At 48.1% G+C, this 26,270-nt stretch overlaps 9 protein-coding genes across 9 annotated transcripts; 6 read left to right on the forward strand and 3 right to left on the reverse strand.

Moving 5' to 3' along the window:
• Nucleotides 1-2,242: 2,242 nt before the first annotated feature.
• Nucleotides 2,243-3,512, reverse strand: N7455_006402 (BRCT domain protein; the record flags this gene model as incomplete). Its single annotated transcript, XM_040957026.2, has 5 exons — nucleotides 2,243-2,731; nucleotides 2,798-2,904; nucleotides 2,962-2,997; nucleotides 3,063-3,281; nucleotides 3,335-3,512. The coding sequence occupies 5 exons, from the start codon at nucleotides 3,510-3,512 to the stop codon at nucleotides 2,243-2,245; spliced, it is 1,029 nt and encodes a 342-aa protein (XP_040812594.2).
• A 743-nt stretch (nucleotides 3,513-4,255) lies between these two features.
• On the reverse strand, nucleotides 4,256-6,514 carry N7455_006403 (bifunctional anthranilate synthase/indole-3-glycerol-phosphate synthase; the record flags this gene model as incomplete). The annotated part of the gene is made up of 1 exon (XM_040956942.2): nucleotides 4,256-6,514. The coding sequence occupies one exon, from the start codon at nucleotides 6,512-6,514 to the stop codon at nucleotides 4,256-4,258; it is 2,259 nt and encodes a 752-aa protein (XP_040812583.2).
• Nucleotides 6,515-6,874: 360 nt separating this feature from the next.
• Nucleotides 6,875-12,481, forward strand: N7455_006404 (nucleoporin; the record flags this gene model as incomplete). Its single annotated transcript, XM_040956903.2, has 4 exons — nucleotides 6,875-6,942; nucleotides 6,999-7,935; nucleotides 7,990-11,070; nucleotides 11,123-12,481. 4 exons carry the CDS (start codon nucleotides 6,875-6,877, stop codon nucleotides 12,479-12,481), a joined length of 5,445 nt encoding a protein of 1,814 aa, XP_040812510.2.
• A 554-nt stretch (nucleotides 12,482-13,035) lies between these two features.
• N7455_006405 (acyl--CoA ligase) lies at nucleotides 13,036-14,939 on the forward strand (the record flags this gene model as incomplete). The annotated part of the gene is made up of 4 exons (XM_065605349.1): nucleotides 13,036-14,090; nucleotides 14,180-14,465; nucleotides 14,536-14,639; nucleotides 14,711-14,939. 4 exons carry the CDS (start codon nucleotides 13,036-13,038, stop codon nucleotides 14,937-14,939), a joined length of 1,674 nt encoding a protein of 557 aa, XP_065461203.1.
• Nucleotides 14,940-16,425: 1,486 nt separating this feature from the next.
• On the forward strand, nucleotides 16,426-16,938 carry N7455_006406 (uncharacterized protein; the record flags this gene model as incomplete). Its single annotated transcript, XM_040957004.2, has 1 exon — nucleotides 16,426-16,938. One exon carries the CDS (start codon nucleotides 16,426-16,428, stop codon nucleotides 16,936-16,938), a length of 513 nt encoding a protein of 170 aa, XP_040812523.2.
• A 1,893-nt stretch (nucleotides 16,939-18,831) lies between these two features.
• Nucleotides 18,832-19,146, forward strand: N7455_006407 (uncharacterized protein; the record flags this gene model as incomplete). Its single annotated transcript, XM_065605350.1, is given in 3 exon segments — nucleotides 18,832-19,005; nucleotides 19,021-19,029; nucleotides 19,048-19,146. The coding sequence occupies 3 exon segments, from the start codon at nucleotides 18,832-18,834 to the stop codon at nucleotides 19,144-19,146; spliced, it is 282 nt and encodes a 93-aa protein (XP_065461204.1).
• Nucleotides 19,147-19,663: 517 nt separating this feature from the next.
• Nucleotides 19,664-20,743, forward strand: N7455_006408 (uncharacterized protein; the record flags this gene model as incomplete). Its single annotated transcript, XM_040956924.2, has 2 exons — nucleotides 19,664-19,819; nucleotides 19,916-20,743. The coding sequence occupies 2 exons, from the start codon at nucleotides 19,664-19,666 to the stop codon at nucleotides 20,741-20,743; spliced, it is 984 nt and encodes a 327-aa protein (XP_040812665.2).
• Nucleotides 20,744-21,449: 706 nt separating this feature from the next.
• On the reverse strand, nucleotides 21,450-22,677 carry gpaA (guanine nucleotide-binding protein subunit alpha gpaA; the record flags this gene model as incomplete). The annotated part of the gene is made up of 4 exons (XM_040957012.2): nucleotides 21,450-21,493; nucleotides 21,547-22,103; nucleotides 22,161-22,503; nucleotides 22,560-22,677. 4 exons carry the CDS (start codon nucleotides 22,675-22,677, stop codon nucleotides 21,450-21,452), a joined length of 1,062 nt encoding a protein of 353 aa, XP_040812541.1.
• A 2,251-nt stretch (nucleotides 22,678-24,928) lies between these two features.
• On the forward strand, nucleotides 24,929-25,877 carry N7455_006410 (Smr domain-containing protein; the record flags this gene model as incomplete). Its single annotated transcript, XM_040956906.2, has 4 exons — nucleotides 24,929-24,962; nucleotides 25,015-25,115; nucleotides 25,206-25,456; nucleotides 25,532-25,877. The coding sequence occupies 4 exons, from the start codon at nucleotides 24,929-24,931 to the stop codon at nucleotides 25,875-25,877; spliced, it is 732 nt and encodes a 243-aa protein (XP_040812605.1).
• Between the last annotated feature and the right edge of the window lie 393 nt (nucleotides 25,878-26,270).

The following is a 26,270-nucleotide window of genomic DNA, read 5'->3' on the forward strand; positions in this document are numbered from 1 at the left end:
ACAATCTGTCCGAACCTAAGCCAGCTTTCGGCTGGAACGGAGGCTGTTTTCACTAGTCTCCACCCAAAGGAATGTTTAATAACCACGGGGCTAATGAGTGATCATGCCGAGCCAAGAGGGCACCCAGCCCAGCGGGACCCAAAAAAAGTTCAACGGGACCTAAAAATTTCTGACTAATTTTGGCCAAGCGGGAATTGTTACGGTCACTACAGTATCAGGGTTTCCATTATACAATATACTGCAACTTGTGGGTAATCGGTTCGGGGTCCCGTTGAACGTTGAACTAGGGTTTAACTGTGAAGGGAGGACATTTCGCCTTTGTCGTCTGTAATATTCGCGTCGCGAGGCAGCCTGGAAGAACAGCGCGAAGACCCAAGGCCGGAGAAGCAGGCCTACGGCTCATACGGTGACTCCATCAATCCGCCTCCTGGACATGCGGACAGAAACCGAGCTCCGTCCACCGAAACACCATCCCAAATCGAAGGATCAGCCATATCTGCCGGACGGAAAGGTGGCCGCGTCGTATCGTCGCACGTGAGGCCGGCGAGTCCCTTGCCGTTACTATCCCATGCAGGACAGATACGACGTATTAAAAACTGCTGTCCCTTGTACCGATCACCGTGGGAGAAATCGCCGAACGTAAGGACCTGTAGAGCCGGTAGTCCACCGGGGCTAAATGCCTATTCGGCAAACGACACAAAATCCTCGGCCTCTGCTATTGCTATGGATGACTCGAGTACTGCCTCCTGAAAATCTATATACTTGAGAAAAGAGAGTAAATTAAATATCTTACTAGTCTAAACCTACCTTTCTAGATATTTAAAAGGAAGTAGTTTACTTCTTTAATTCGAATAATATAAATCCCCCACTCATGCGACCTGGTATCTTGAGGTAACAGGTCTAAAGCCTAGTTAGATATCTAAATGTTCAGCCTAAAGCTTATGCATATATTTGTTCCCTTATTTCTAAATCAATCCTAATTTTAAAGCCAAAAAAAAAAAAAACAAGGAGGTGGTGGTTTCCGACAATTGAAGCCTTGCAATGATCTATATTGATTAGAGGAGATTTTCCCGGCCTTGCTAAATAGATGAGATCAATGATATATATCTCTACAGGTCTAACGAACAAAAGCATCGGTATAACCCATCTAATGATCTATGCTTTTAGCAGTTTCCCCTCAGTGGCTGTTTGGTATCATCTTCAATGTTCTTTTCAAGTTCTAGCCAGAAGGGGAAACATAGTAAACATCGAGAAAGAACAGGCTTAACCATAGGATTACAATAGATGTAGGCCTTGCCGTTTATGAAGAACCAAGAGAGGGGGAAACACTGGTAGTCTATGAAACCTATCGTACTACATATGGATGTTGTCGTGCTTGGACAAGTCCTAAGATATCGTTAGTATAACCTAAGTGAATATAATATGTGGCGGGTAGATTAATCAGAACCAAATATCCTCCCAATTGTCGCAACTTTGGGCACCTTTATATCCCCGAAGGGTTCATTCCAACGGTTTTCCGTCGAGGAAGAAGATAAGGACATTGCTGAGCCTACATCGCGACTCCCATTAAGTTTGGTAAAGCCCTCCGTGTTGACATGCTGGTGTCGAACAATTCCAGTCTATGAGAAATATGTGAGCTTTTTGCTGTGGCCTAATAATGGATTTACTGTCGTGGTTACGGCAAAGCGAACACAGGTTTCAACTATTCAAGATGATGGAAGTGGGCTGATAGTTTCCAAAAAAGGTGGGGACATGCGGGACACGCTGCATATGATTAGCCCTAGAAAGATATGATCATCCCGGACCCACCAGAGGCTCAGAGCCGCCCTATAATTCACTACAACTTAGAATAATGTAATTTGACGTGTTTCTAAAGGGCTATTTAGAACCGTAGATCAGTGAAACGCAGAATGTATACTTGATGTCGAGTTTGACGCAGGGAGGAACCAGTATATTATTAGTATAGTATGCTGGAGTACTCGTTTACTTCCTCGCATTTTTGTACAATGCTACTAAGGCTTTATTATATTAGGAAGTGTTTTAAAAGCATGAGCGCAAAGAGTGTACATTTCATTCGCATATGCTGTCCTAAAACATTCGAATTGCATTCGGCATAAAATCTGCGATAAAATTGATCCATCCACATCCACTAGGGAATCCGCTCGTGAGTGCAGGGGTTAACCACCTAGAGGGATTCCTATCATCCTTGGGTACTTACTATCTACTTATCCATTTCCTCCATTTACTCCTCTTCGTCCTCCTCCTCCTCCTCCTCATCATCAGCTTCGCCCCCGTATTCGCCCCCATCTTCGCTCCCATCTTTAACTTGGTGATTTGCCATCTTGTTCTCCATACCGTCCTTGACAAAGTCTTCGACACCATGCTCCTCGGTACCATCGGAGGCGATGCGACCAGTCAATTCTCCATAACCGGTGCTCTGGGGTTCCCTCAGGAATGCACCAAGGATAGTCGTCTTTTCTTCAAGATAGAACCAACCCTGGTGAACAGGCAAGCTGTTTCCGTCCACATCTCTCTTTGGGGGTGGCATCTTCCCGTTTGCCCTTTCGTCCCATTCCTTGCCAGTCTGTTCCTTGAAGAACTGCCTGAACTTTTCCACGGCAACCTCAAGCTTGCACCTTGGTCCCGCCAGAAGTTCGACATTGGACGTGCCAACGCGGCTAAATTTGGCATAGGTCGAGTAGGTGTGTGGTTTGGCGATGGACTCGAAGAGCTAGACAGTGTCAATAGTCTTTTATGGAAAAGAAGGAAATCCACAGAATATCCCAATATCGCTTACAGTCAATTGGTACTTTTCTCTGCTGGTGACCGGTGGTTTCGATGGGCGGAACAACGTGGTACTGTAAACCACATTTGCCTTTCGGTCCTGGTACACCTGACGCACGGCTGTGATGGGTAAGTATTAGACCTGAATATGCCATCTTATATGAGTATCGTGCTTACGCTTTCTTTTGCCCTTTGTAGCGAGGAAAGGATCAACTGTAGACGACATGTTAGTACGGTCTGCATTGTAGCAATAAAGTGGAGCTCTGGAAAACTGATACCTGTCCGACGCTTTGGAATATTCCCTTTGATCTCCTTAGCCACCTTTGAGGACTTCGGCGTGACTTTCTTCTTCTGGACTTCCTTCTTATCGGGCTTCATCAGGTTCTTCAGAAGATATGGTCCCTCAGGCTTTGGGCGGCGGGTGTTTGACAACAGCGAATCTTCAAGCCAATCGTATGAGACGATCTTGACGGCGCTGAGCTTCTTAGCATTTTGCACTGTATTTTGTTAATTAGTTTCGAGGCCTTTGGGGTATTCAATGGTAATATACCTGGAACTGCATTGCTTTTGAACGCCTCCTTTGTAGCAATGAGATGGGTGATTCGCGGGTTCACGTCTCTCGAGAACTGCCCTCCATTTGCCCGAATCCACTGTGGGATCTTTTCACCGACGCCGTCTTCGAACTTGCCGACTATAGAGGCATGAACCTTTTGGAACGGCTTCCCCATCTTGAATTCACGCTGCTGTCTGAGAAATTAGAATTGAGTAGATGAGTCTGGGTGTTTCGTTTCGTTTCCACTGACAGCGGGAATGCCCCAAGAATGGCTTGGGTGATAAAACGTGTTATGCTGCCAGAAGGGAAGACTGAGATACGGTGAGGATTAGTTTGGGGCCAGAAGTTCCGATTGGTCTTTTCTGGCTGCAGCAATATTTCAGAAATGAAGTGTGTATATTGCTGGAACACAAGTCTTTGAGATAATAAATGAGAGGATTAGTTCGATGACACCGAGGCTCGTTTGACCTCTGCTGCCGATTGAGATCTCTTTCAGAATTTCAGAGACAGACAGAAGAGCGTCGGAAATGAAATACAAATATTGCTAGGGGACAGCACTTCGAGGCAATACTGTGATATACTGATCAGAGCTGCCAATTTAGTCTGCTTTTGCAAGGTTGATATGGAATGCACCGAGTATGATGATTTCTAGAGGGTGAAAGTGATGAGAAAGTAGGAAACAATGGGATTTCGAAAGCAATTTAAGATTGAGATCTACTTCAAGAGAGGATCAAAACTCATGCCTTGGTATATCAAGTAAAGCCTTTACCAAACAAGTGAAAGTAATGTGAATATAGAAGAAACCCCGAATAATTTTGATTGCTATGGATATTTCTTATGAATATCGAATATGAAACCCCGAGATAGAATGAGAAAAGAAGTCATCCTGAGTAGTGTAAATGCACGTCCCTAGCCTGTTCATTGCCGAATACTTTTGGCAGACTTCACAAAGGCTCGAATTTTCTCCAAATCCTGAGCACCGTTTGTTTCTACACCTGAGCTGACATCCAACGCGACGACTTTTTGGCCCGACTCGCCCAGTTTTTTCACCGTGTCGACCACGTTGTCCGGGTTTAATCCTCCGGCCAGGATTACCCTCAATCCCTCGTCGCTATCGAGGACCTTTTTGACGCCGCTCTCCTCCAGAAGCTCACCAGAGCCTCCGGCCCCAGAGTCTAGCAATGGAAGAGTGTGGTATGCCCTGCGAGCAACGCCAATGTCACCAGGGGCAAATTTGCGAATGACAGGAACTGGAATCAAACTAGACCACTCCAATGGCTCGGATCCATGCAGTTGCACAACATCGAGACCCAGCTTTTGTTGTTGGGAAATGACATATGATAGCGGCTGGTTCATGAACACGCCCACGAGCAAAGCACGAGAAGGGTGACGCAAGATATTAGTAGAGTGATCGAACCATTCCAATGATGTAGCGTTTGTCGACTGTTGCGATGTACCGGCCGGACGAGGGGTCGACTTGACAACCCGGGAAATTCCGAGGGCCACATCATCTGGGACAAGTCGTGACCGTCCCTGAACCATGATTATGCCAATCAAATCTGCGCCAGCTTGAATAGCAGCCAGAGCTCCTTCTTCGGTCCGAGTTCCACAGATCTTCACCAATGGAGAACCTGGTGACTCACCAGCAGAGTTTCGATTAGAACCGCCGAGAAGCTGTGCCACAAATGCAGAGGTATCAGGTGCCCTCATGAGAGCTTCTCCAACAAGAATGGCCTTAACACCTTCTTTCTTATAAGCCTCCACATCTTGAGGCCCCAGGATTCCGCTAAGGGCACACACAATTGTGCTCTCAGGGACTTGATCCATTAGGCGACTGGTAGTTCCGAGATCAACCTCGAAGCTCGTCAGGTCTCGGTTGTTGACACCGATGACTTCAGAGCCCAGGTCAACCGCAATCTTCATCTCTTCGGGGGTGTTGACTTCGACCAGAGGCTCCATACCGAGACTGCGCGAGTAATGGTACAGTCTAGTCAATAACTTAATGTCCAGCATCTTCACAATCAGTAGAACTGTATCAGCTCCAGCCAAACGTGCCTCCAGGATCTGATACTCGTCGAAGACGAACTCCTTTCGGAGAACAGCGGGTCGGTTGGTGAGTCCCTCCAGGCTCTGACGAACAGCCCGCAGGTCATCTATGGTGCCCTTGAACCACTCCGGCTCTGTGAGGACAGAAATGACGCTAGCGCCGGCTTTGGCGTACTCCCGTGCTTGAGCAGGGGCACAAACGTCGGCCGAGATGATACCCTTGGAGGGTGACGCACGCTTGATTTCTGCCATGAGTGAGAGAGGGTAGTCTGACTGTCTCAGACGCTCAGGGAATGACAATTGAGGAGGCGCAATGTTCAGATCATATGCGGCTTGAAGAGCCTCTGGTCGCAGAGCCGGAATCTTCTTCTGCTCGTCAACAGCATTTTTGCGATGGGCGTAGATCTTGTCCAAAATGGATAGCTTCTTTGCCGGCGCGGTGGCTGCTGCTGCTCCCTGCTTGTTATCCCAGGTCCCAGCGGTGAGCTCCAAGAAGTTTCTGAACATCTTACGCCCATATTGGGTCAAAATACTCTCAGGGTGGAACTGAACACCCTCCACTGCGAACTCTTTGTGTCTAACACCCATAATGATGTTCTTCCCACTGCCGTCCCCCAGCTCGACTCGCGAGGTCACTTCCAAGCAATCTGGAATAGTCGAGTGTGTTCCGGCGAGCGAATGGTACCGGGTGACCTCGAGCGAGGCTGGCAATCCCTGGTATACACCCTTGGAGTCATGCTTCAACTCTGATGTCTTTCCGTGCAGAATTTCCCCAGTCACATCCACCTTACCACCAAACGAGGTGATCATACATTGCTGGCCCATGCACACACCAAATATCGGAATCTTTCCGCTGAAATATTGGATTGCGGCGTTACTGATTCCTGCATCGGTCTCGGGGTGGCCGGGACCAGGACTGATAACCAGTTGAGTAGGCTTCTTTGCAACCAAGTCCTCAACAGTGACTTCGTCATTGCGGTAGACTGTGACGGTAGCACCTTCAAGGACGAGGTACTGGTAAACGTTCCAGGTAAATGAGTCGTAATTGTCGATCAAAATCACGTTGGATGCGCTGGCCAATTTGGCCGCTTTCGTGGCATGGTGGGGGGAGTGGTCGACAAGGTCCGCCATGACCGCAGATTGTCGTAGGATATCGGGGGGTTTAAGAGAATACAATAATCGTTCTGCTGTAAGCTTCGGGATCTCGCACACTTTAAACCAAATCAGATGTTTGCGAATTACCCAGGTAGGACGGAGGTGAGTCAACAGAATGTCGAGTTTACAAGTTTCCGTTCACCGCCCGGCAATAAGATCAGATAGGGCACCTGATTGTTGACCCAGTCGCGGTGAATAATATTCTTTTGAAGCTCCCTCTCAATTCAAGAGCTCCCCACGCTCGCCATCTACCTTTTTCTTTGTTCTTCCGTCACCTCCCTGGTGTCGCCTCCTTCCGCTCTTCCTTTCTATCCTATGATGATCTAATTGCCCAACATGGCTCCCGTTCCGGAGGCCTATTTCCCGTCCCTGGACAAGTGCTTCTCCGGGGACGTTCAACTCTTGTATGTTCACTCTAATCACTTGTCTTTATAGAAGGTAATATGCTGATATAATGCAGGTCCTGGAGAAGAGCTTTTCTCTACGCCATTGATCCCGAAAGTCGTGCTGACGACGGAGGCAATATCGATGTCTTCTTTTCACACTCCGAATCTATTCGCCTACTCTCTGACGGCCTAAAACCATTCCCATCACCTTCCGCAAAATCAAAATCCGAATTCGAATCCAAAACCGCCGCAATCCATGTCGAGACCAATGGCCAAAGCTCTTTTGACCTGAAGGAGATCAAGGCCGACGCGCTATGGTTAAGCAAGCAAGCCGGAATCGACGAAATCGCCGCTCTTCGCATCGCTGTATTGGAATGGCAGAACCGTCCGGCAACGCGCCTCACACTTGGTTTTTCCAGCGAGGAAGCGACCAGTCTACAGAGCGCGGCTGGGACCGAGAATCTTCGAGGCTCTCTAGCCGGTCCCAACTTCGCCAGCCTATTGAACCAAACCGCTAGAAGCGACGGTGTTCAGTCATTCGAAAAAGAGGAGAAAAGACGTCTGCGACTCCGCGAAGTGTATCTTTCCGAGGCAAGCCATGTGGTGAAGACTCTCCGCAAGCTGCTTGCTCTGTCTCTGCACGATGGCATCTCAGCCGACTCGACCGCCCCCGACAGTCATGATCGCAAACTTGCTTTGCGCAAAATAGGGACCACAATTTTCCAAGACAAGTCGACAGGTGATGGATTGGACCGATTTCTTCAAGAATGCATCACCTCGATACGCAGTCGGTTAACGAGTTTGGAAGGAGACGGTGGCTGGCTCAGTGCTGTAGAAAGCAGCGAGGAACTGGAGAACATCTGGAGAACAAGTCTCGTGGAAGAGATTGTTCATATCGTACAACTCATGTTCCACCAGCTTCAAGCCTCGGTGGAATTTCCAACTGCAGACCTCCTATTGTCCTGGCTCCAGCTCATGGCTGATTATAGCTTCTTTGAGACAATTCAAGTGGTAAGTGACCAGTCGCCTACTTCGAGCTATCGCAATGCTAACGTTTTCTTCTAGCCTTGTCAGCAACCTGTAGAAGTGTTGTTGCCCCTTCAAGCTTTCGTGTCACTTACCACGTTGGCGTTTTTAAAACCCTCACTCGCCATCTCTTCCATTCAGAATGAGACACACAAGGGATCATCGGCCCAGCCTTACTTCTTGTGCAAAGAGAAAGTCTCTCAAATCAACGAGATCTTTCTTACTGCATGCGGCGATTTGAACACCGCGAATCCGGCAGCTTTTTCGTGGGGTTTGATCTTGTATACCATTCAGGAGCTGGCAGAAAACGCGAGAACCGATAGAGAGCATGATCTGAGCCGTGATTCCGCTGCCTCCTACAACGAACAGACACATAATGCAGGGTTATCTCGAGCATCCGAACAGTCAACATATGAAATATTGCTTGACTGCGCCAGGACTCCGCACAGCACGGCCGAAGATGCCATCCCCATTCTTACATCTGATGTTCTCAGAGAATCGGCATTTAACACCGTCATAGCCTTGGCTAGTAAGACCGGATCAATGTCAGCCGTTGATGATGGCCTGACAACCCGATGGGTTCGGTTATCACTTCTTGACCTCATCCGAGTTGCTATTATGTTCTTGGATTACTCCCCGGAAATCGTGGGATCAGTCCTGGCTATATTAAGCGATGATGACAACGAGCTGTCAAGAGACTCGAATTCTCTAGGGCCTGTCACCGATCCTAAGTCTGTATTTGCCAAGGATCAAAATCTGATGGAGGGCGTCTTTCGCGTTGCACGGTCCCGTTTCCCTTATGAAACCGCCCCATTTCTACAGCTCTGTCGTGCTCTCGTCAGTGGGCACTCTTTGAATGAAGAAGGCCTGCCGGCTATTCTCGAGGAGATCGAGAACATGGAATCCTTTACACAGATTGTCTCGCCAAATTTCCAGGGTTATGCCACCATTCGAGAGGATGAGAATGCTGATTTTGTGTCCTTACTTCAACCCCTCCCAATGTTTGAAACGCCATCCCAGAACCGTCTTGTCGAGAGAGAACCAAGCAATGCTATAATCGTCAGCGGTTCTTCCGAAATCCCACGGCTTACCGTTGGTCAAGTCATCTCCGATTCAAGACCCGCGGTCATCATGTGGGAACATCGATACTCCTGCTTAAGCTTTTTAGGAAGCTGGCTTGAAGAATGGAGTGAGACCGGCGTCCACTCGCCTGGGTGGACTGACGACACTGCCACGGAAATCATTGCTCTCTTGACAGACTTGATAGCCCACTCTAAGACACAAAGTACTGGCGATGCAAGCGGCAAGAGGATCCTAGAGATGGCTAGTGATGGGTTGTCTAAACAGGGTGACATCATTTCCGTGATCTTCGATATCTTTGAACGAAATTTGCAGACTATCGGCACCCGAGGAGATTTAGGCAAGTCTTTGGATGCAACCATGGCATGCCTTCGCTTTATCAAGGCACTTCTAAAGATCTTGCCCAATCGAGTATGGCCTTTCCTTGGTCGCAGCAGTCTCATTGGGTCCGACGGCAAGGGTGGTGTCATGACGGCAATCGTTTCAGCAATGGAAATTCCTTCTGGCGAGTATCCGTTCCTCCTGAGCTGTGTCGACCTCGTTGACGCTGTCATTGATGATGCGGCATCTCGAGCAGTGTTGCGAAAGAGCCCGGGCAGCGTGACAAGCAAATCATCCATTGCGTCTGATTGGAGTGCAGGTATTCCATCCCACGTCATGAGAACTATTATGTTGAACTTCACGCGCACAATGCTGGAGATTTTCAACAGCAGTGGAAATTGGAGGTTCAATCTACCAGAACAGCGGTTCAAGATCAACTCGATGCTTGCCAATTCGTTTGAACGTGTTCTGTACTATGCCTTCGGAATCAATGATAGCCCGAAACTCGAATCCAAAGTTACTGGCGTCTTCTCTACATCTGCAGCGTACATTCTGGATATGCTGCGCCCTCGGTCAACCGCTGACCTGCCCTTCAATCCAATTCTTCGGTTGATCGCCGAGGGTCTCCAGACACCACCAACACTCCACCTCAGATATCTCACCCTCTTCGAGAACCAAGTCAAATCTACACTACGGCTCTGCATCAAACTTGTGCAGGCAGCCCAACTAGCAGAACAACCTGGCTCGCTTCTGGAGGAACAATTGTTCAAGGCCAGCCCAGTTCTAGTCAAACTCTACGCGCTGCATGATGCATACAGGTTGCCGGTTGTGTCGCTTCTCGAGATTTTGATCTCCAGTGCAGCTTCAAACCCAGATAATGAACCCCCTTCCCTTGTTGGCCACCTTGGGGCAGAGTCGTCCTGTCTGTTCCTGGATGTACTATCACAGCTAGACAAGCCGATGTGTGGTATGCCCCTACTTCTTGCAGTGTGGCAACTGCTATCGACATTTGTTAGCAAGCGCCAGCAGTGGCTTGCAGTTTTCATTCTCACAGGATCATCCCCTCGCCAGACTCTGAAGAAAGAACCCACTTCTGATGGTCTCAGGATGAGGAGCGTGCCTTTCCTGGAAATGGCACTTGATAAATTGTCTCACATTGATCAACAAGAGCCGCAAGTGGCGTTGGCGTTGCTCGAGTTTGTCTCTCGTGCCCAAGAAAATTGGCCATGGGCCACTTCCCATCTGAGCAAGCATCCTCAGTTCTTCACCAGCATAATTAACCACGTCTCTAGGTTGAAGATTTCTTCTCTACCAGTGATGGACCAAATTCATGCCACACGGATTGCAGCCGTTGTCGCGGATCTGTGTGCGGTCTACCTGCACTCTGCAAAGGAGGTGGGTGACCGAAGCTTTATAAAGACCTTGATTCCATTGGTGTCGTGGTATGCCAAGGATGCTGTTGAGGTTTCAGCTTACAATTCCTCATTGCATGCCAACTTGAAGAAGAACTTCGAGATGCGGTACTCAGGCTGCAAGATCGTTGACTTCAAAAGGACGCCGCTTGAGGTTCGTAGTCTAGGTCGAGATTACTACTACGACTTGAGTATGGGAGACAAGCTCCTGTCCTACGACTTTGCCTGGGCTGGCACCAAGAACCGTGGCTTTGCGGAGGAGTTTGAACGCGCCAACATCAATTTGTCTCTTGTCGAGGCGCAGGTGGTAAGTTTTCTTCCGTTCATCGCAAATAAGTTTATTTTCTAACCTGAAACAGAGCCTTCTCCATAGCTGGAAGTTCTTCGCTATCGAACACTGTGCCGATTTCATGCCCGATACCGAAGTCCGAAAGTCAATGGCACTGGTCGCTCAAAGTTGTTTGAAAGCCAATATTAGCAGTGGCCCTCCCGAAGCCATCTTCGAGCGAATCCAACAAGCGCGCGTTGATTTCGCTCAGGCACTTCTCCAGCGGCTTGTCGAGGTACAAGCTCGAGGCGCCGAAGTCTTCCAGCTGCTCGAGATTACCTGGAAGGCACTGCGATCCCGGCATCTAACATACGAAGAGGCTTTGATTAATGATGATACCGATTACTTCCGATCCCTCCTGAACGTGCTGTTCCTTTCCCTTCAGTTCCACCTGGACAGCCCCTCTCGGAGTGCCCCCGAGGCGATCAACAAGAGGGCTGAGGTTTCTTCGGATCTAACTGTCATCGTGGAAGTCGTGAAAACAATAGTGGCCCAGGGCTTCAAATCCCTCACCACTTATCTCCATGATGCGCCGGAGAAATGCGCACCGAAAGATTTCGCCATTATCATTGCTATTCTGCAGACATGCTTGCAAGTGAAGAACGCCGATCGCCTGTATGAGCATATCGTGTACCACATTGAGGAACACGACACCGCTCGTCATGCGACGACGCTCTTCTCCTGGGCCGACCAATTAGCCGTGGCAGGCGACCCTGTGTACGCCGAGCTCAGCGTCTCAATCCTGGTCAAGATGTCAACCCTGCCCATGCTCGCAGAACACCTTGCTGTTGAGGCTGTCTTGATGAAACTTTCCACCTGCCGTCTTACAAACATTCTCTGCCAAAAGAAATCCTTCGGTCCCTTTGACCCTGTTTCCCGACTATACGCCATCTGGACTGGAGGATTCCTTCCTCTGTGTCTGAACATGCTCTACAGTGTCATGCGGACCGCGCCCGAGGTGGCAGCATTCCTCAACCAATTCGAATCCCGTCTGACCCGCGCGTCGGAAGCATTCTCCAGCCATGCCGCCGTTTCCTCCGTTCCGACATCCAAGTGGATCAGTCTTAGCATGGTCTCCGAGGCCTACTCGCTCGCGCTGATCTCGTTCATCCTAGACCGGTTCCGTGAGGCGGGTGCCAGTGCTGGAGTTGACGCACAGGCCATCCAAGATCTCAAATGGGATCGGGTACAGGTCAAGGAAGATATTGAGGAGCTGCTTGGTCGTCGCGCTGCTCTACGTACACGCATCGTGGCAACCAATGAGAAGGAGGTGGAGTGGTCCCGACAAAAACCTGTCGACCCAACTTCTGGAGCCGAGAACCGACTGGAGGAGAAGCTTGTTAGTGAGATGAAGGCAGCCGTTACGTGTTTGGGTGGGGAGGATTCATGAATATGCTCTTCATAGCCTTTGCTATTTGTCTTTTTCTTTTTTTTTCATGTATTCTGGGTTGGCCGGGGTGTAGTAGATGAATTATTATGCATGGAACTCAAGTTTCAAAAACAATTGTATTATTTCCAGTCCTTTATTCTTTTGGGTCGTTAATTCTGGGATATGGATATGGCCTAGTTTATCACATCCAATATCCCATACCCCAGCCATCCGTAGATGAAGGACACTTACGACACAGTCCAAGACATTAACCACTCGCTAATAGCCTTTATGTATCAGCTCCGCACACTAATTCGATGACTGATCTATTACCCCGTACAGTGTGAAGACCGAGGCTCGGGCTTGTAAGTTCCCCGCAAAACTTACTTACATATAACCGACAATGCGGGGAGATGCATTGTGAACTATGCAGGAAACAGGGGAATTGTGCAGAATTGGACCATCCATAGATCTATTCTTTACTTATATGAAGCCTTCGCCATCATATCCCCTCAGGTCCTTTTTTTCTCCTCACATATCAATACCATTGAAGCATCACCTGTTACATCCCAAACATGCCGTATAAATCCCGCTGGACAATCGACATCCCAGACATCCATCTAGCATCTCTTCTCCTCAAATCCCCCACAGCCCCTCTCTCCCAAACCCACAAGAGCTACCTCGAAGCAGCCCGCCCAGAAACCCACTACCTCACCACCCATGATCTCCGCCTCTGGAGCCAGCGGTTCGCCGTCGGCCTACGCAAATCCGGCCTCCAACCGGGAGACCGCGTCCTCCTCTTCTCAGGCAACGACCTCTTCTTCCCCGTCGTCTTCCTAGGCGTGATAATGGCCGGCGGAATCTTCACCGGCGCAAACCCAACCTACGTAGCCCGCGAACTCGCCTACCAACTCCACGACAGCGGCGCCACATACCTCCTCTGCGCACGCAACAGTCTAGAAACAGGACTCGAAGCAGCCAAACAAGCCAACCTCCCCACAACCCGCATCTTCACCTACGACAGCTCCATCTACGACGGCGTCACAGCCCCGCAAAACGGCTGCGCATACTGGAGCGACCTCGTCGCTTCAGAAGAAGAAGGCAGCGCCTTCGTCTGGGAAGAGCTGAATACACCAGCTCTCTCGTCGCGCACACTAGCACTCAATTACTCAAGCGGGACAACGGGTCGTCCCAAGGGCGTTGAGATATCACACAAGAACTACGTCGCTAATATGCTCCAGTACTGTCATACGGCCAGTCAGCATCCGGATTACAAGGGTCGTCTGGAGCGTTCGCGCTGGTTATGTTTCTTGCCTATGTACCACGCGATGGCGCAGAATATCTTTATTGCGGCTGCGCTGTACCGTGCGACGCCGGTGTATCTGATGGCGAAGTTTGAGTTTGTTAAGATGTTGGAGTATACGCAGAAATTCCGGATTACGGATTTTATTCTCGTGCCGCCGGTTGTTGTTGCGTTGGCGAAGCATCCTGCTGTTAAGAATTATGATTTGAGTAGTGTTGAGTTGGTTGGGAGTGGTGCTGCGCCGTTGGGGAGGGAGGTTTGTGAGGAGGTTGAGAGGTTGTGGCCTCCTGGGAAGATTAATATTAAACAGGGATGGGGGATGACTGAGTGAGTTTTTCTTTTTTTTTTGTTTTTCTTTGTTTTTTCTGATCTATTTTAATCTTGGGAACTAAACTCATCTTCTAACTATACGCTAGGGCGACTTGTTCGGTTACAGGATGGGTTCCTACTGAAATTAGTACATCTGCATCTGTCGGTGAGCTCAATGCCAATTGTGAGGCGAAGATTATGTTCGATGGATCGGAGGTGATAGAGCGGAATTGTCGTGGCGAGTTGTGGATTCGCGCTCCGAATGTGATGAAGGGCTACTGGCGTAATGAGAAGGCCACGAAAGAGACCAAGACAGCGGATGGTTGGCTTCTGACGGGGGATATTGCGTTTGTGGATGACGATGGTAAGATCCATGTGGTGGATCGAATGAAGGTATGTTTATTCTATTTTTATTTTTATTTTTATTTTCTTCAAAAGAAGGAAGAAGCTAACAAGAGAACAGGAATTAATCAAAGTCAAAGGCAACCAGGTGGCGCCCGCGGAGTTGGAGGCTCTTTTACTTGAACATCCGGCGATCTCAGATGTCGCAGTGATTGGGGTTATCATGTAAGTTTGGATTTCTTTTTTTTTTTTTTTTCTTTTCTATTTATTTCTGGCTTATTCTAAAACCAAATTAGCAATAACGATGAGCGCCCTCGCGCATATGTGGTGCTTAGATCTGGCCAATTCGCCACTGCCAACGAGATCGCGCATTTCTTGGACAACAAGGTCTCCGCGTTCAAGCGGATTACCGGCGGAGTTGTATTCCTCGAGGAGATCCCGAAGAATCCATCGGGTAAGATCCTTCGCATGAAATTGCGTGAGCAGGCCAAAGAGGAGCTGAAGAGTGTCACCGCCAAACTCTAGACTATTTATATTACTTTTCTTACTTTTCTTATTTCTTCGTTATCGGGGATAACCCCGGTCAAAGTACTGTTTCTCTGATTTGCAGACCCAAGAAACCGGGCCAGTCAGGGCGATCATTCAATCCACTTGAGGCATAAGATGAGACCAAAGGGGTAATTAACTACTTTGGACAGTCAAATCCCGTTAAAATGTACTCCACCTTTTTGTAAACCCCGATCACTTTGGAAGAATTTACGCTAGCTATTTGGCCATACCTACATACCTACATACATACATTATTTACCTAGGTAGGTTGTAAAGAATTAAAGTAGTTGTTTTAGATCTACCGCCCACGTGGTTTATTAATTCTATTGGCTTAACTTTGTATCCCGCCCTTTTCTACTGGTATTATGATTATATAATACACACATGGTGCCCAGGTGCCTAAGCACCTGGGCAAGACCCTCAGTTCTTTACAAACTCCCCCGTTAATTCGTAAGGATTTGCTCTCCGACGATCCTTATATTTTAACGGGGTTGGACTCTATTCGCATGGTTTAGTGGAACCCCACTATAATAGCCGAGTCGGACATGCTGCATTGTGATTCGATGTATGAAATGGCTTAGCGCGGGGGACCCATGCAGGCGCCAGCTGAAAGTCAAAGGCGATCTCAATGAGACGTATGTATATGGAGAACGGAGTACGGAGAACGGAGTACATTTGTCATTTGTCATGATCGACCGCACATGGCTGTTTTCTCCGGGCGTTAATCAACTCCAGGGATTTGTTAAACCTTGGAACATTCCATGAGGATAGGATATATCCTAAGAGGAACAAAGAAAATGCTAAACGGTGGCGTGTAAAAGGTAAGCTGAGTGGAGTCTAAGGCTGGCTGGCCTTGGAATTATCCACCTTTTTCTTTTCTACGGAGTATAGTGGTCAAGACTACGGAGATGAGGCAAAGACATTCTTTTTTTTTATAAAATCTTTCGGTCTTGTATTTTGGTATTTTGTTTGGCTTTTCGATCTATCATGTCTGATTTGCCACTTAAGAAATCCCGGTTGTCGGGTTCGATCTTTTTTTTTTTTTTTTTTTTTTTCTTTCTCACATGTACCGCAGAAGCCCTATCTTGCAGTATATCCCGGTGCTTCAGGGATCACCTTCGATCATCACCCCCCTCTTCCCCACCCATAGCCTATTTAGGATATACTACTCTGTAATATTCGATCTCTAGCTCTTATATATGAACTAAAAAGCCCGCCCCCTGCACACCGTCCCACTAGTTCCTTCTCTCGCCTCTTGTCTCCTCCCCGCCAAGTCCGCTCATAGTCTCGATTCAATACTCGTATCTTTGACTCGCTAAAAATCCTTCTCATCTGGTCTAGATTCACTTCCCCACACGCGCAGTCTTAAGTTGAGCTGTTCCCCCCCCGTTCTACAGGGGAGGCAGTTTCAACTTAATCTTTCGCGAGTGGTGGACGCTATCCAACCACCCAAAACCAAGTCATGCACACTGCAGAACAAAGATACAACTGTCTGTCTCGTGATCTCCTGCAGTTAACTGCAAGGTTCTTTTTACCCGTGACCACCCTGGTCAGCTTTTCTCTTCTCGGTCTCATCTTCATCCACCGGTATATCAAATATCGTCGTCTGAGACAAACAAACATCATTCCTACATCTGGATTCAATCAAGAGAAAGACCAAGACTTCTGGCTCCAGTCTATCATGGAAAAAGGAAATATCGTCTCATCGGCTTCGCGCCCTCCATCGGCTTGCGATATCCTGCAACCTTTATCGCATACATGCCTCCTGCCAAGCAGTGGAGCCCTCGCGGCCCAGGCTAGAGAGCAGCAAAGTGAGAGATTGGCGTTGACGGCGAGTAGTCCTACATCTTCAAAGGCTTCTTCGTCTGATGCGGGTGAGGAGGTGCAAAAACGCAATGAAACGATCCAGCAAATGTGTGATGAGGATGACGAGGGAGTGCGGACTTGGAAGCGTGTTGTTGTGGAGTATAGGTAGTTGGCTTCCTGTTTTACGGGTTTATTTATTCCCTCCATTTATCGGAATTGGGGGTCCATTTTTTGCTGAGTCTCAGCCTGGGGTTATATGATTCTGTTATCTTTTTTTTTTTTTTTGCCTTTTGTTATGCCTTTGTTATGCCATTTGTCATGCCTTTCTTTCTTATTCCCTCCCTTTATGTGTGTCTTCACTTTTTCACGAATAATGTCTTTCCTTAGAAAAGCGTGGGCTTGGATCGTCTGTTTATCACTTTGGGCGGCAGATACGTTTATCTTGCTGAGCCTATGTCCAGCAATACATATGAATATGACGAGTATTGTGGTTATGATATATATTGCAAGGTTCAACAATTATCTGCCGTTGTAGTTTAAAGAACATCTTCAAAATTCTTGGCTTTTAGTATTAACATTGAATTATACATGACCAACTGGCTATAAATCACAAGGTAACAACACCATGACTCCATCGCAAATGAGACTGTTTTGTCGGGACATGTCATCCTGCAAGCTCGACAATTCTGCAGAATCTTGGAAAACCCCATGTGGTCAAGTCTGATGATTAAGCTCTTATCCCGTTGGAGAAACCTGCATGGCCACTTCCCTTAAAATATATACTCGCAGAATCCTGATCCAACCTAGGTCTAGGCCTGGATGGAACCGACTCAAGTATCGTTGATATGCTCGACGAGGAACCACGAGAAAGCTCAAATAAACTATTCGGTACGGCGCGACTTGTTTTCGGCATCCGGTAAAATAGTGCATTGTTGAACTGTGATGCTTGATGTAGTAATTCTTCAATTCTTCTTCCCTGGCGCATGCCGTCTTGTTCGATGCGATCGGTGGCAGACCTGGAATGTATGAGCGACATGATATATAACTAGAAATGACATTGTAGGACGCACCATATGAGAGTATTCAAGAGAAGATTAATCGCACCAAGATGCGACTCGAGCTTCCGCCGGTATTGGCTCAAAGACTCGCCTCGGAGATCCCACATGATTCGCCGCCATTGTGTTTTGACTTGGGTAATGAATTGCTGGGAGTGCAGAAGCTTGACTTTGTGTCTATTGTGAAATGACAATGAAGTCGTGGTAACTGTTGCTCGGTATTTGTCCGTAGCGCTTTCGAGATGTCCTAGGGTTTGGAGACACGAGCGGATCATAAACCCTAATTGTTGCGAAATATCGGTAGCATCATGGTCGAGAGTATTGAAGTTTCGGGACGATATAACCAAAGAAGCTTTTTGCAACCGACTCAGAGAGAAATTTAAACCGAATAAAACACCTTCAAGTTCCCGTAGATCGTGCGGTGCATTCTTTCGACCTGTGGTTGCGGCAGTAAATAACCGATAGGTAATTTGGCTGCAGAGAACAATGTCTCCAATGGAGAAACCGAATGACATTGTAGCCGTCAAGTGATGTGGAAAAGAAGAAACTCAATAGCGAATCAATCGAATTGGAAACAGTAATATGAATCGGAAGGGTAGTATAGTATAGGCAATTCAAGTATCAGATAGGGAGGTCTAGGCTTCTCGTGGTACACTTGTGACACTATACCATATATTGCTATCTGGAGATATTTCATAGAGTACACAGGCATAGAATATAAATACTATAAAGTGTGTATACGATGTACCTTTAATCGCGTGGCGCAGTGGATGGCCGCCTACACAGCCCCGCAATTGCGAAAAGACAGGGATCATCCCAGCTGGCATCCTCCAATTATCGATCATCGTGTGTTTTCTCAATTATATTTCGCGCTCTGTTTGTGACTCGAGTCATCCACCTATACATATGAACCTACTATTTCTCCACACTTGTCATTCCATAATTATTTCCCAATATATCTCATCCGTCCGGCTTCCTCTGCCGAAAGAAATCCTTTGATTCGAACCATGTTGTCACTTGCGCCTGGGAATATTCTTCGAGGCACCTATTGGAGCTATCACATTCTCAACCTCGTCAAGGGGGATAGCACGCACATCTCTAGTCTCTTCAAAGCCGAGGTTATGCCACATGAGAAGTCTCACAACACCTCTAAATCCTCCAAATGGTCCATTATATATTATGTAAATAATATCTAGGGCCCTAAGGTAAAATTTGCAGTATAGGCTTCTATCAAAGGAGTTTCACCTGACGACCTAATTGCCATGGTGAATCTGGAACGTGAACTTCATGCTTATCGTTTGCCCGGCGTCGCTTCGTCTTAGTGCTTCCGGAAAATGTATGGCGTGAGCGACGAGAGAACTATGGCCTTAGAATGGCCGGATATCACTCTTGCAGAGTTAGAATACTAGCCCAGTGATATAGGCACCCATTCACTTATTGCTGCTGTTCTGAGAGAAGCGCTAACTAGCTGTGTCGTTCTGGGAGGCTCTAAATATGTGAACACAGGTTAAGTACCTATCCTTAACAACGAAAGAGTGAGCATTTACTAACTACCCTAGAGTATAAACCCACTAATATCCTACTTTCTGGAATTGAGACTGACTATATTACCGCTAAAATTGGAGACTTAGAACTGGGCAAGCAGGTATTAGTAGACGAGACATACTTTCTATGTACGGAGTATGTGAATTGTAGTTAAAAGTCCACGCGATCCACTTGTCCTCCCGAGGCCCACCCGTGGACCTGCGCCAATGCTGAGTCATCTCGAAACCGCCCTCTACATCGATGCCACATCTTCAATCTACAAACAGCTCACTTTTCCAATCCCCAGTCACAGCCATGGCCGTAACCGCATTCCCCACTGAGGGCTCTCCAGATCTCGCCCTTCTCAATGTCGCCCGCCTGTTCACCAGACTCGAGCACAATCTGCTCTCCCCGGGAACAGACCGGCGCTCATTCCAACAATCAGAATACCAGCGTATGCGCGTGAACAAGGTAAGCATTTACTCTACCCTTCCAAGGCTTTACTTTCAAAGGATATACTTGCAAGGTACAAATATATCAGAACATCATGTCTAACCAATGCCACAGAACATTGAATACGCCCGCTCACTCCTCACCCAACTCGAGCGCTCCCTCCCACAAATAAAACCCCTCGACCGCAAGCATGAAGCACAATCTGAGATCGCGCGCGACAAACAGCTCCTGAAGCGTATACAAACCATTTTCGACGAAGAAGACGCCAAAGCCGAAGCAAAGGAAGATGAAGAGGATGAGACCGACGACATCGATGACGAATGGAAGGAGCTATTCTCCAAGCCCGTCGCCGAGAAAGCTACCTCGCCAGTATCCCGACCGAAAGATCAGCAGACACCAACACAACCATCAGATTCGCAACGAGAAGTAAAGGAAACGAGCGAAGCGCCGCAAACCATTACATCCGCAACAGCGACTACAACAACCCCAACACCCACTCCCTCATCAACAAGCCCACCAGCGCCCCCAACCCTCCGAAACCGCCACACAGCCCACCCCGCACCGCCATCATCCACCGAGAAAGCAGCTGCGACGGGAAGCAATACGAACAAGCTTTCTGGAACAGAAGCTGAGCTGAGCACCCACAGAATGGAACAGGAAGATCTTACTAGCTCGCTTCTAACGCTCGCTTCGCAATTAAAGTCCTCCTCGCAGAGCTTCCAGGCGACGCTGGAGGGGGAGAAGTCTGCTTTGGACCGCGCGGTGTCGGGTATCGATCGCACGAGTTCCACGATGGAGGCGGCGGGGAAGAGAATGGGGATGTTGCGCAAGATGACCGAGGGGAAGGGGCTGTGGGGGCGGATGATGCTGTATGCGTGGATTTTCGGGTTATGGGTTGTTGCTATTCTGATTGTTTACGTTGGGCCGAAGTTGAGATTTTGAGGGGCTGTCATAATACTTTCTGTCTGGGATAGTTGATTCTATCTTTATTGTCTATACCTCTTTACAAATCACAAGGCTATTGTCCATATCTACAACTGGGAGCATACAAATATAATACACATCAAGGGTATAGAAACAGTATGGAATTAGGAGTCAGAACCTTGAGAGTCAATCCTTGAACTCTGAAATAACCCAACGACCGACCTGGCATGACACATGAGAAGGAAACATTCAAATCCGCGGATCCTGCCATTTCCCCGTGCCCAATGCCCAAATGGACGCTCTTGGCTTCCAACGGACGCAAGACCAAGGAAAATGCTGGGGGGAGACGATATGGTTACATACATAAACAAGAAATGGGGGGAGAGAGATGATAGGATATCCAGCATTCAAATCAGAAGGGTAAAAAAAAAATTGTGAAAGGAGATAGGAAAAAGAGAAAAAAAGAAGGGAGGGAAACACTCCTTGTTTTCTGCAGTGGATATCAGGAGTGACAAAAGAAAAACACAAAAACCGGCTAGAGATCGTGTCAATGGCGGGGAAAATTAGAACATGAGCAAATGGAGAATAGAAAGAAAAAGGAAACGCAAAAGAGAATCAACGCCGGGATCTTGTAACGAGGCTTTTTGACCGGATCCGATCAGCCCCGATTAATGAAAACATGCGATCTAGGTTCCACACACTTCGTCACCAAACGATAGGTTCATTAGATCAAACCGCAGAGACGGAGGTTCTCTTGGATGATGATATCTGTGAAACGTTAGACAAGTGTTGTGTACGAAGGATGGGATGGCTAAGCTTACCGTTCACTGCTGCCATCACGAATCGAATCTGGGTGGTATCAGTAGCGCAGGTGAAGTGCGTGTAGATCTGCTTTTGTTCGGCCTGGTTCAGGGAAACGAATCGGTTGAGGATGTAGTCGCAAGCCGCGGCGTAGTCGGCACCGCCCTCATAATCAGGGAAGTAGTTCTTCATCGGGCTAACGGGGAGCTTCTCCTTGAAGCGATCGATCTTGTTGAGGAAGAGAATGATCGAGGTCTTGACGAACCACCGGGAGTTGCAGATAGAGTCGAACAGAGTCAAGGCTTCTTGCATACGGTTGACGGTCTCGTCTTCGAAGAGCAGCTGGTCGTACTCGGAGATGGCGACGAGGAACAGAATGGTGGTGACGTTCTCGAAGCAGTGAATCCACTTCTTGCGCTCGGATCGTTGACCACCAACGTCGAACATGCGGTATGTGAGGTCACCAATGATGAATGTGGTCTCGGTGATACCGGTAGTCTTAACACGGGAACGGAGGACATCCTGGTCGGTGGGGAGGTAGTCGGGCTGAGCAATGCGCTCAATGGAATCGAAGTAGCTAAGAGGAAACGGGTTAGTCACGTCGCAATGCGACAGACGAGCGGTCACTACTCACTATTTGGCAGAGTCGTTCAGCTGGTATTCGCGGGAGCGCTTGAAGCACTCCTGAACACCAGTATCGCGCCAAAGTTGGCCAATGGCGTTTCCAACCTCGGGGGGAATGCTGTCACCCTCGATCTGAGCGGGCTGCATGAAGATGGTCTGCACGTGGTACTCGTGGCGCGCATCCTCCAGGGGAAGTTCGAGCGATTCCATGGCCTCGAGAATGACCCGCATCGACTGGACGGTGTTGCTGTAGATGATTTCCTTGAATGATTCACGCTCGTCGCGGGAGTATCCACCCTCGTGGATGAGCTTCATCTGCTTCAGAATCGTGGACTTGCCCGACTCTCCGGCTCCTGTATCCCAAGTCAGCCATCTGCCCGTATTTCCAGCAGGGGTCACCAGATCATACCGAGGAGCAGCATCTTGATCTCATTTCTTTGCATCATTTTATCGCGCTTGAGTTGGTTCTCAATCTCCTCGTTCCGCGCCTTCCCCTCCTTATCCTCGGTACTCATTCCGCAACCCATCTTGACGGTATTAAGTCGCAATTAACGGTGTGAAAGTGGGTGAGAAAAGGTTCTTCGTGGAGGAATGTTCGGAAGTCTGTTACAGGGGCTGTCCAAGTCGGATCATCTGTCAGCAAGCTGGAATAATTTCATCCGAGGAAATATTGCATTGATGGGCTCGAGGGGGGCGTTGCATAGGTGGTACAAGCATCGCTGAGCAGAGGCAGACGGCGTTTCAGAATTGGTGTAAGCATCCCCATGCAAGGAGTCGGCACCGAATTTACCAGAGCAAATAAACCAATTGACAAATCCAAGGGGAAAAAAAAGGGTACCCACCTGAACGTGCTTTTGCAGTGCAAAAACGAAGGACAAACCAGCAAAAAGGATAAAAAATGAAAGAAACGAAAAGAAAGGAAGAATCAGAAGAATTCGAATAGAATCCAATCTGGCAAAGAAGAGAGAGAAGAGGGAGATACAACTGGAAAGGTAAGGGGCAAGACTGAGGGGGAAATTGGGAAAGTTTCAGCAGAGAAAGGGGATACACTGGTATTACCACATCGATTCACCAGACAATGGCGGGTGATTAGGGGAACTGCCTGCTTACTGGATCCTGCGTATTGATTACACCAAATACCGAATACAAAACAATACCACCCCGGCAGATGGAGTCAGCTGATTGGGCGGTGTGGGGACTTGACCAGGGGCCCATTCAGCCCCTTTTGCTTTTTTTTTTTTTTGCTATTGTATTGGCCGGTTTGTGGTATTCTATTGGCATTGCATCGGTACAGATTCTAGTTTCAGGTATCTATATATACATGCATCTACGGAGTATGGAACATTCTGATTCAGACAGTCAGCCCTTCATATATTGATACTGCAGAATAGACCATACATAGTACCTACTACGCATGTACGGAGTATACAACATAAAGATGTTGGTGGACTCCTGGAGGCGTGCAGATCTTGTGGAGAGGAAAACTAGCATATCAAACCGCAACGCGAATCACATTTGAAGATCCAATGTTGGAAACAACAGCAACGTTAGAGGTAATTCTGGCTCCTCCAGGAGTATGGGAAGGGAACCCCTGACAAAACCAACTATGTACTCCGTACAACATCCAATATATCGTACAGTTTACTCCCCACATGGACGTTCCAGAAAGTCTGACGTCTGACCTGACCTCAGCAGTACCTCGTCTCAGATCATTTCAGTTTGAGGGAGACAAGGAAACAAAGCAAAGGCCAGTGCTCCTACTCAATCAGACAAGTCTGCGCCTCATTTCATGCATCCATGTCCGGTTCTTTGAGACTTCCTTGAAACTTCTTTGAGTTACAATAGTACGGACAACCCGACAAGTCCCTGACACAGTCTGCACATCCGTGGATCCTCCGTTTTATACCCAGTGGAGCCCATAGTCCACCTAAGCGAGCGACTACTACAATGCCAGAATGGCAAAACACTGACTGTCACACCTTGAATGTTAGTACTCAAACCCTCTATTCCGTGGTAGATCCAACAAGACTACGGAGTACTCTCCGTGTATCAGATGATTGAAAAGGAGATCGGTCAGCACAGGCCAATGTCGACATCGGTGAAAAAAAGTGCAATATAGCGGATGTCCTCTTTCCAATCGCGTCCCAAGGTTGTCTCCTGAAGTTCTACACTAAATGACCCACTGGCTAGTGCCTCTAGCCGTTTTCTGCCGCCAATTTGTGTGAGACGATACTGGACTCCACTTATTGCCTCGTGGCAATGGAGACTATTGAAGTCCGCGGCTCTAGTTTGGCGTCTAAATGCGAGCCCTGAACTCTGAATTTGGTAGTCTGGAAGTTTCCCTGGGTCCGAAGTCCCAAGTGGATGGTACTATGTGTGTGTGATTACTAATAAAAGTTAAATACACTTATTACAACTTCATACAATAATAGATTACCTGAAGCTCCAGGGTTGGATGATTGTGACAAACTGCGTAGATCATTTCAAAAGGTTTATCCACACCTATCTGGCCCATTAGAATCGCTGTTTCATAGCTAATATTGTTCATATAACATATTAGTATATTCATTCACATCTACACACCTACTCCCGAGGTCTGTTCTAATATTCCAAACCACAATATGAATCCCAATGGGGCGAAAATCTTGGTTCCAGCGATCGGGGCAAAAAAATAAACCTTGCAAGACCCAAGGAACCCGATCGATCTGATTTTTACGGGTATTCCCCACCTTAAGAAGGTACACACCCTTCCCTTTCCCCATTCTTATCATCGCAATCATGTCGCACGAAATGTCCCACATGGGCCCTCGGGGTATGTAATGCGTCAATTGTTCTATAGCCATTACAATCGCTGACAACACCAGCCTTCAACCACGACAACAGCACCGACGCCGAGGCGGAGTACGATCGGCTCCGCGACCTCGCGCGCCAGGAAGCCTCCAAGCGCGGACAATGTTTCGGCCGGGTATGCGACCACCTAATTCCAATCGCTCAGTTACAATCGCAATCGCAAGCGCTGTTTCAGTCATTCCAGCACCGCTAACACTCTCGCCAGTCGAAGGAAGCCTACTCGAGCGGCGATGGCGCCGGCGCCAAGCAGCTCTCCGAGGAGGGAAAGGCACACGGCCGCAAGATGGAGGAGTATAACAGACAAGCGTCTGAGTTTATCTTCCGCGAGAACAATGCCGGCGGGCGCGTCGAGGCAGACACCATTGATCTGCACGGGCAGTTCGTTGAGGAGGCTGAGGAGATCCTGGAAGAACGGATCAAGTATGCCAAGGCGCATGGGCAGAATCACCTTCATGTGTAAGTGGCAGAACAAATTGCCAGGAGAGGATTGTGCGCTGGGCTCAACGCGACTAACATTGCTTCGCGCTATAGTATCGTCGGCAAGGGAAACCACTCCGCGAACCACATCCAGAAAATCAAGCCGCGCGTCGAGCAGGTGTGCCGTGAGTTGGGGCTACAGTATGCCACTGAGGATAACGCTGGTCGCATCTACGTGAACCTGACTGGTGGTGAGGCTGTTATGCCTCCCTCTTCCGGTCACCAGGGCGGCTCGTCTGGGTACCCTGGCCACCAACAGGGACACCAGCAAGGACACCAGCAGCAACAGCATGGACAGCAACAAGGACAACAACAGCCGGACGAGCTGGAGGAGCTTGCCAAGAAGATCCTGCCCAAGGTTCTGCGCAAGCTCGAGAAGGCTTGCTGTGTGGTTATGTGAGCTTGTATTTTTGGTGTTTGGAATATATACATAGATGCATAGCTGTGTTTGTGGACAGGTCTTATTTGTTTGATGTTGGTGACTTTTTGCGCTTTGGGTTTCTCGTTTCTAGATCATCTACCATCCATACAAGACCTCGAGTTTGGGTTCAGCCCGACAAAACTCATGATGGCAAGGATGTGGTTATACCCTTACATGAACATGAAAATTCTTCCTAATGGAACTACCATTTACTTTCATGCTATTGAGTGCTTTGCGCTCCGGGCACATATAAACATAAGTCATATCATCGTGAACGCTCGTAGCTACATAGCCAACTTTGAAAACAACATAACTGGAACTGGGTATATCCAACAAATATACGACCTTCACAAAGTCATACCAAAAGAACAA

Source organism: Penicillium solitum (genome assembly GCF_028829755.1).
Source record: "Penicillium solitum strain IBT 25940 chromosome Unknown utg000004l_segment0_segment0, whole genome shotgun sequence".
NCBI classification, from domain to species: domain Eukaryota; kingdom Fungi; phylum Ascomycota; class Eurotiomycetes; order Eurotiales; family Aspergillaceae; genus Penicillium; species Penicillium solitum.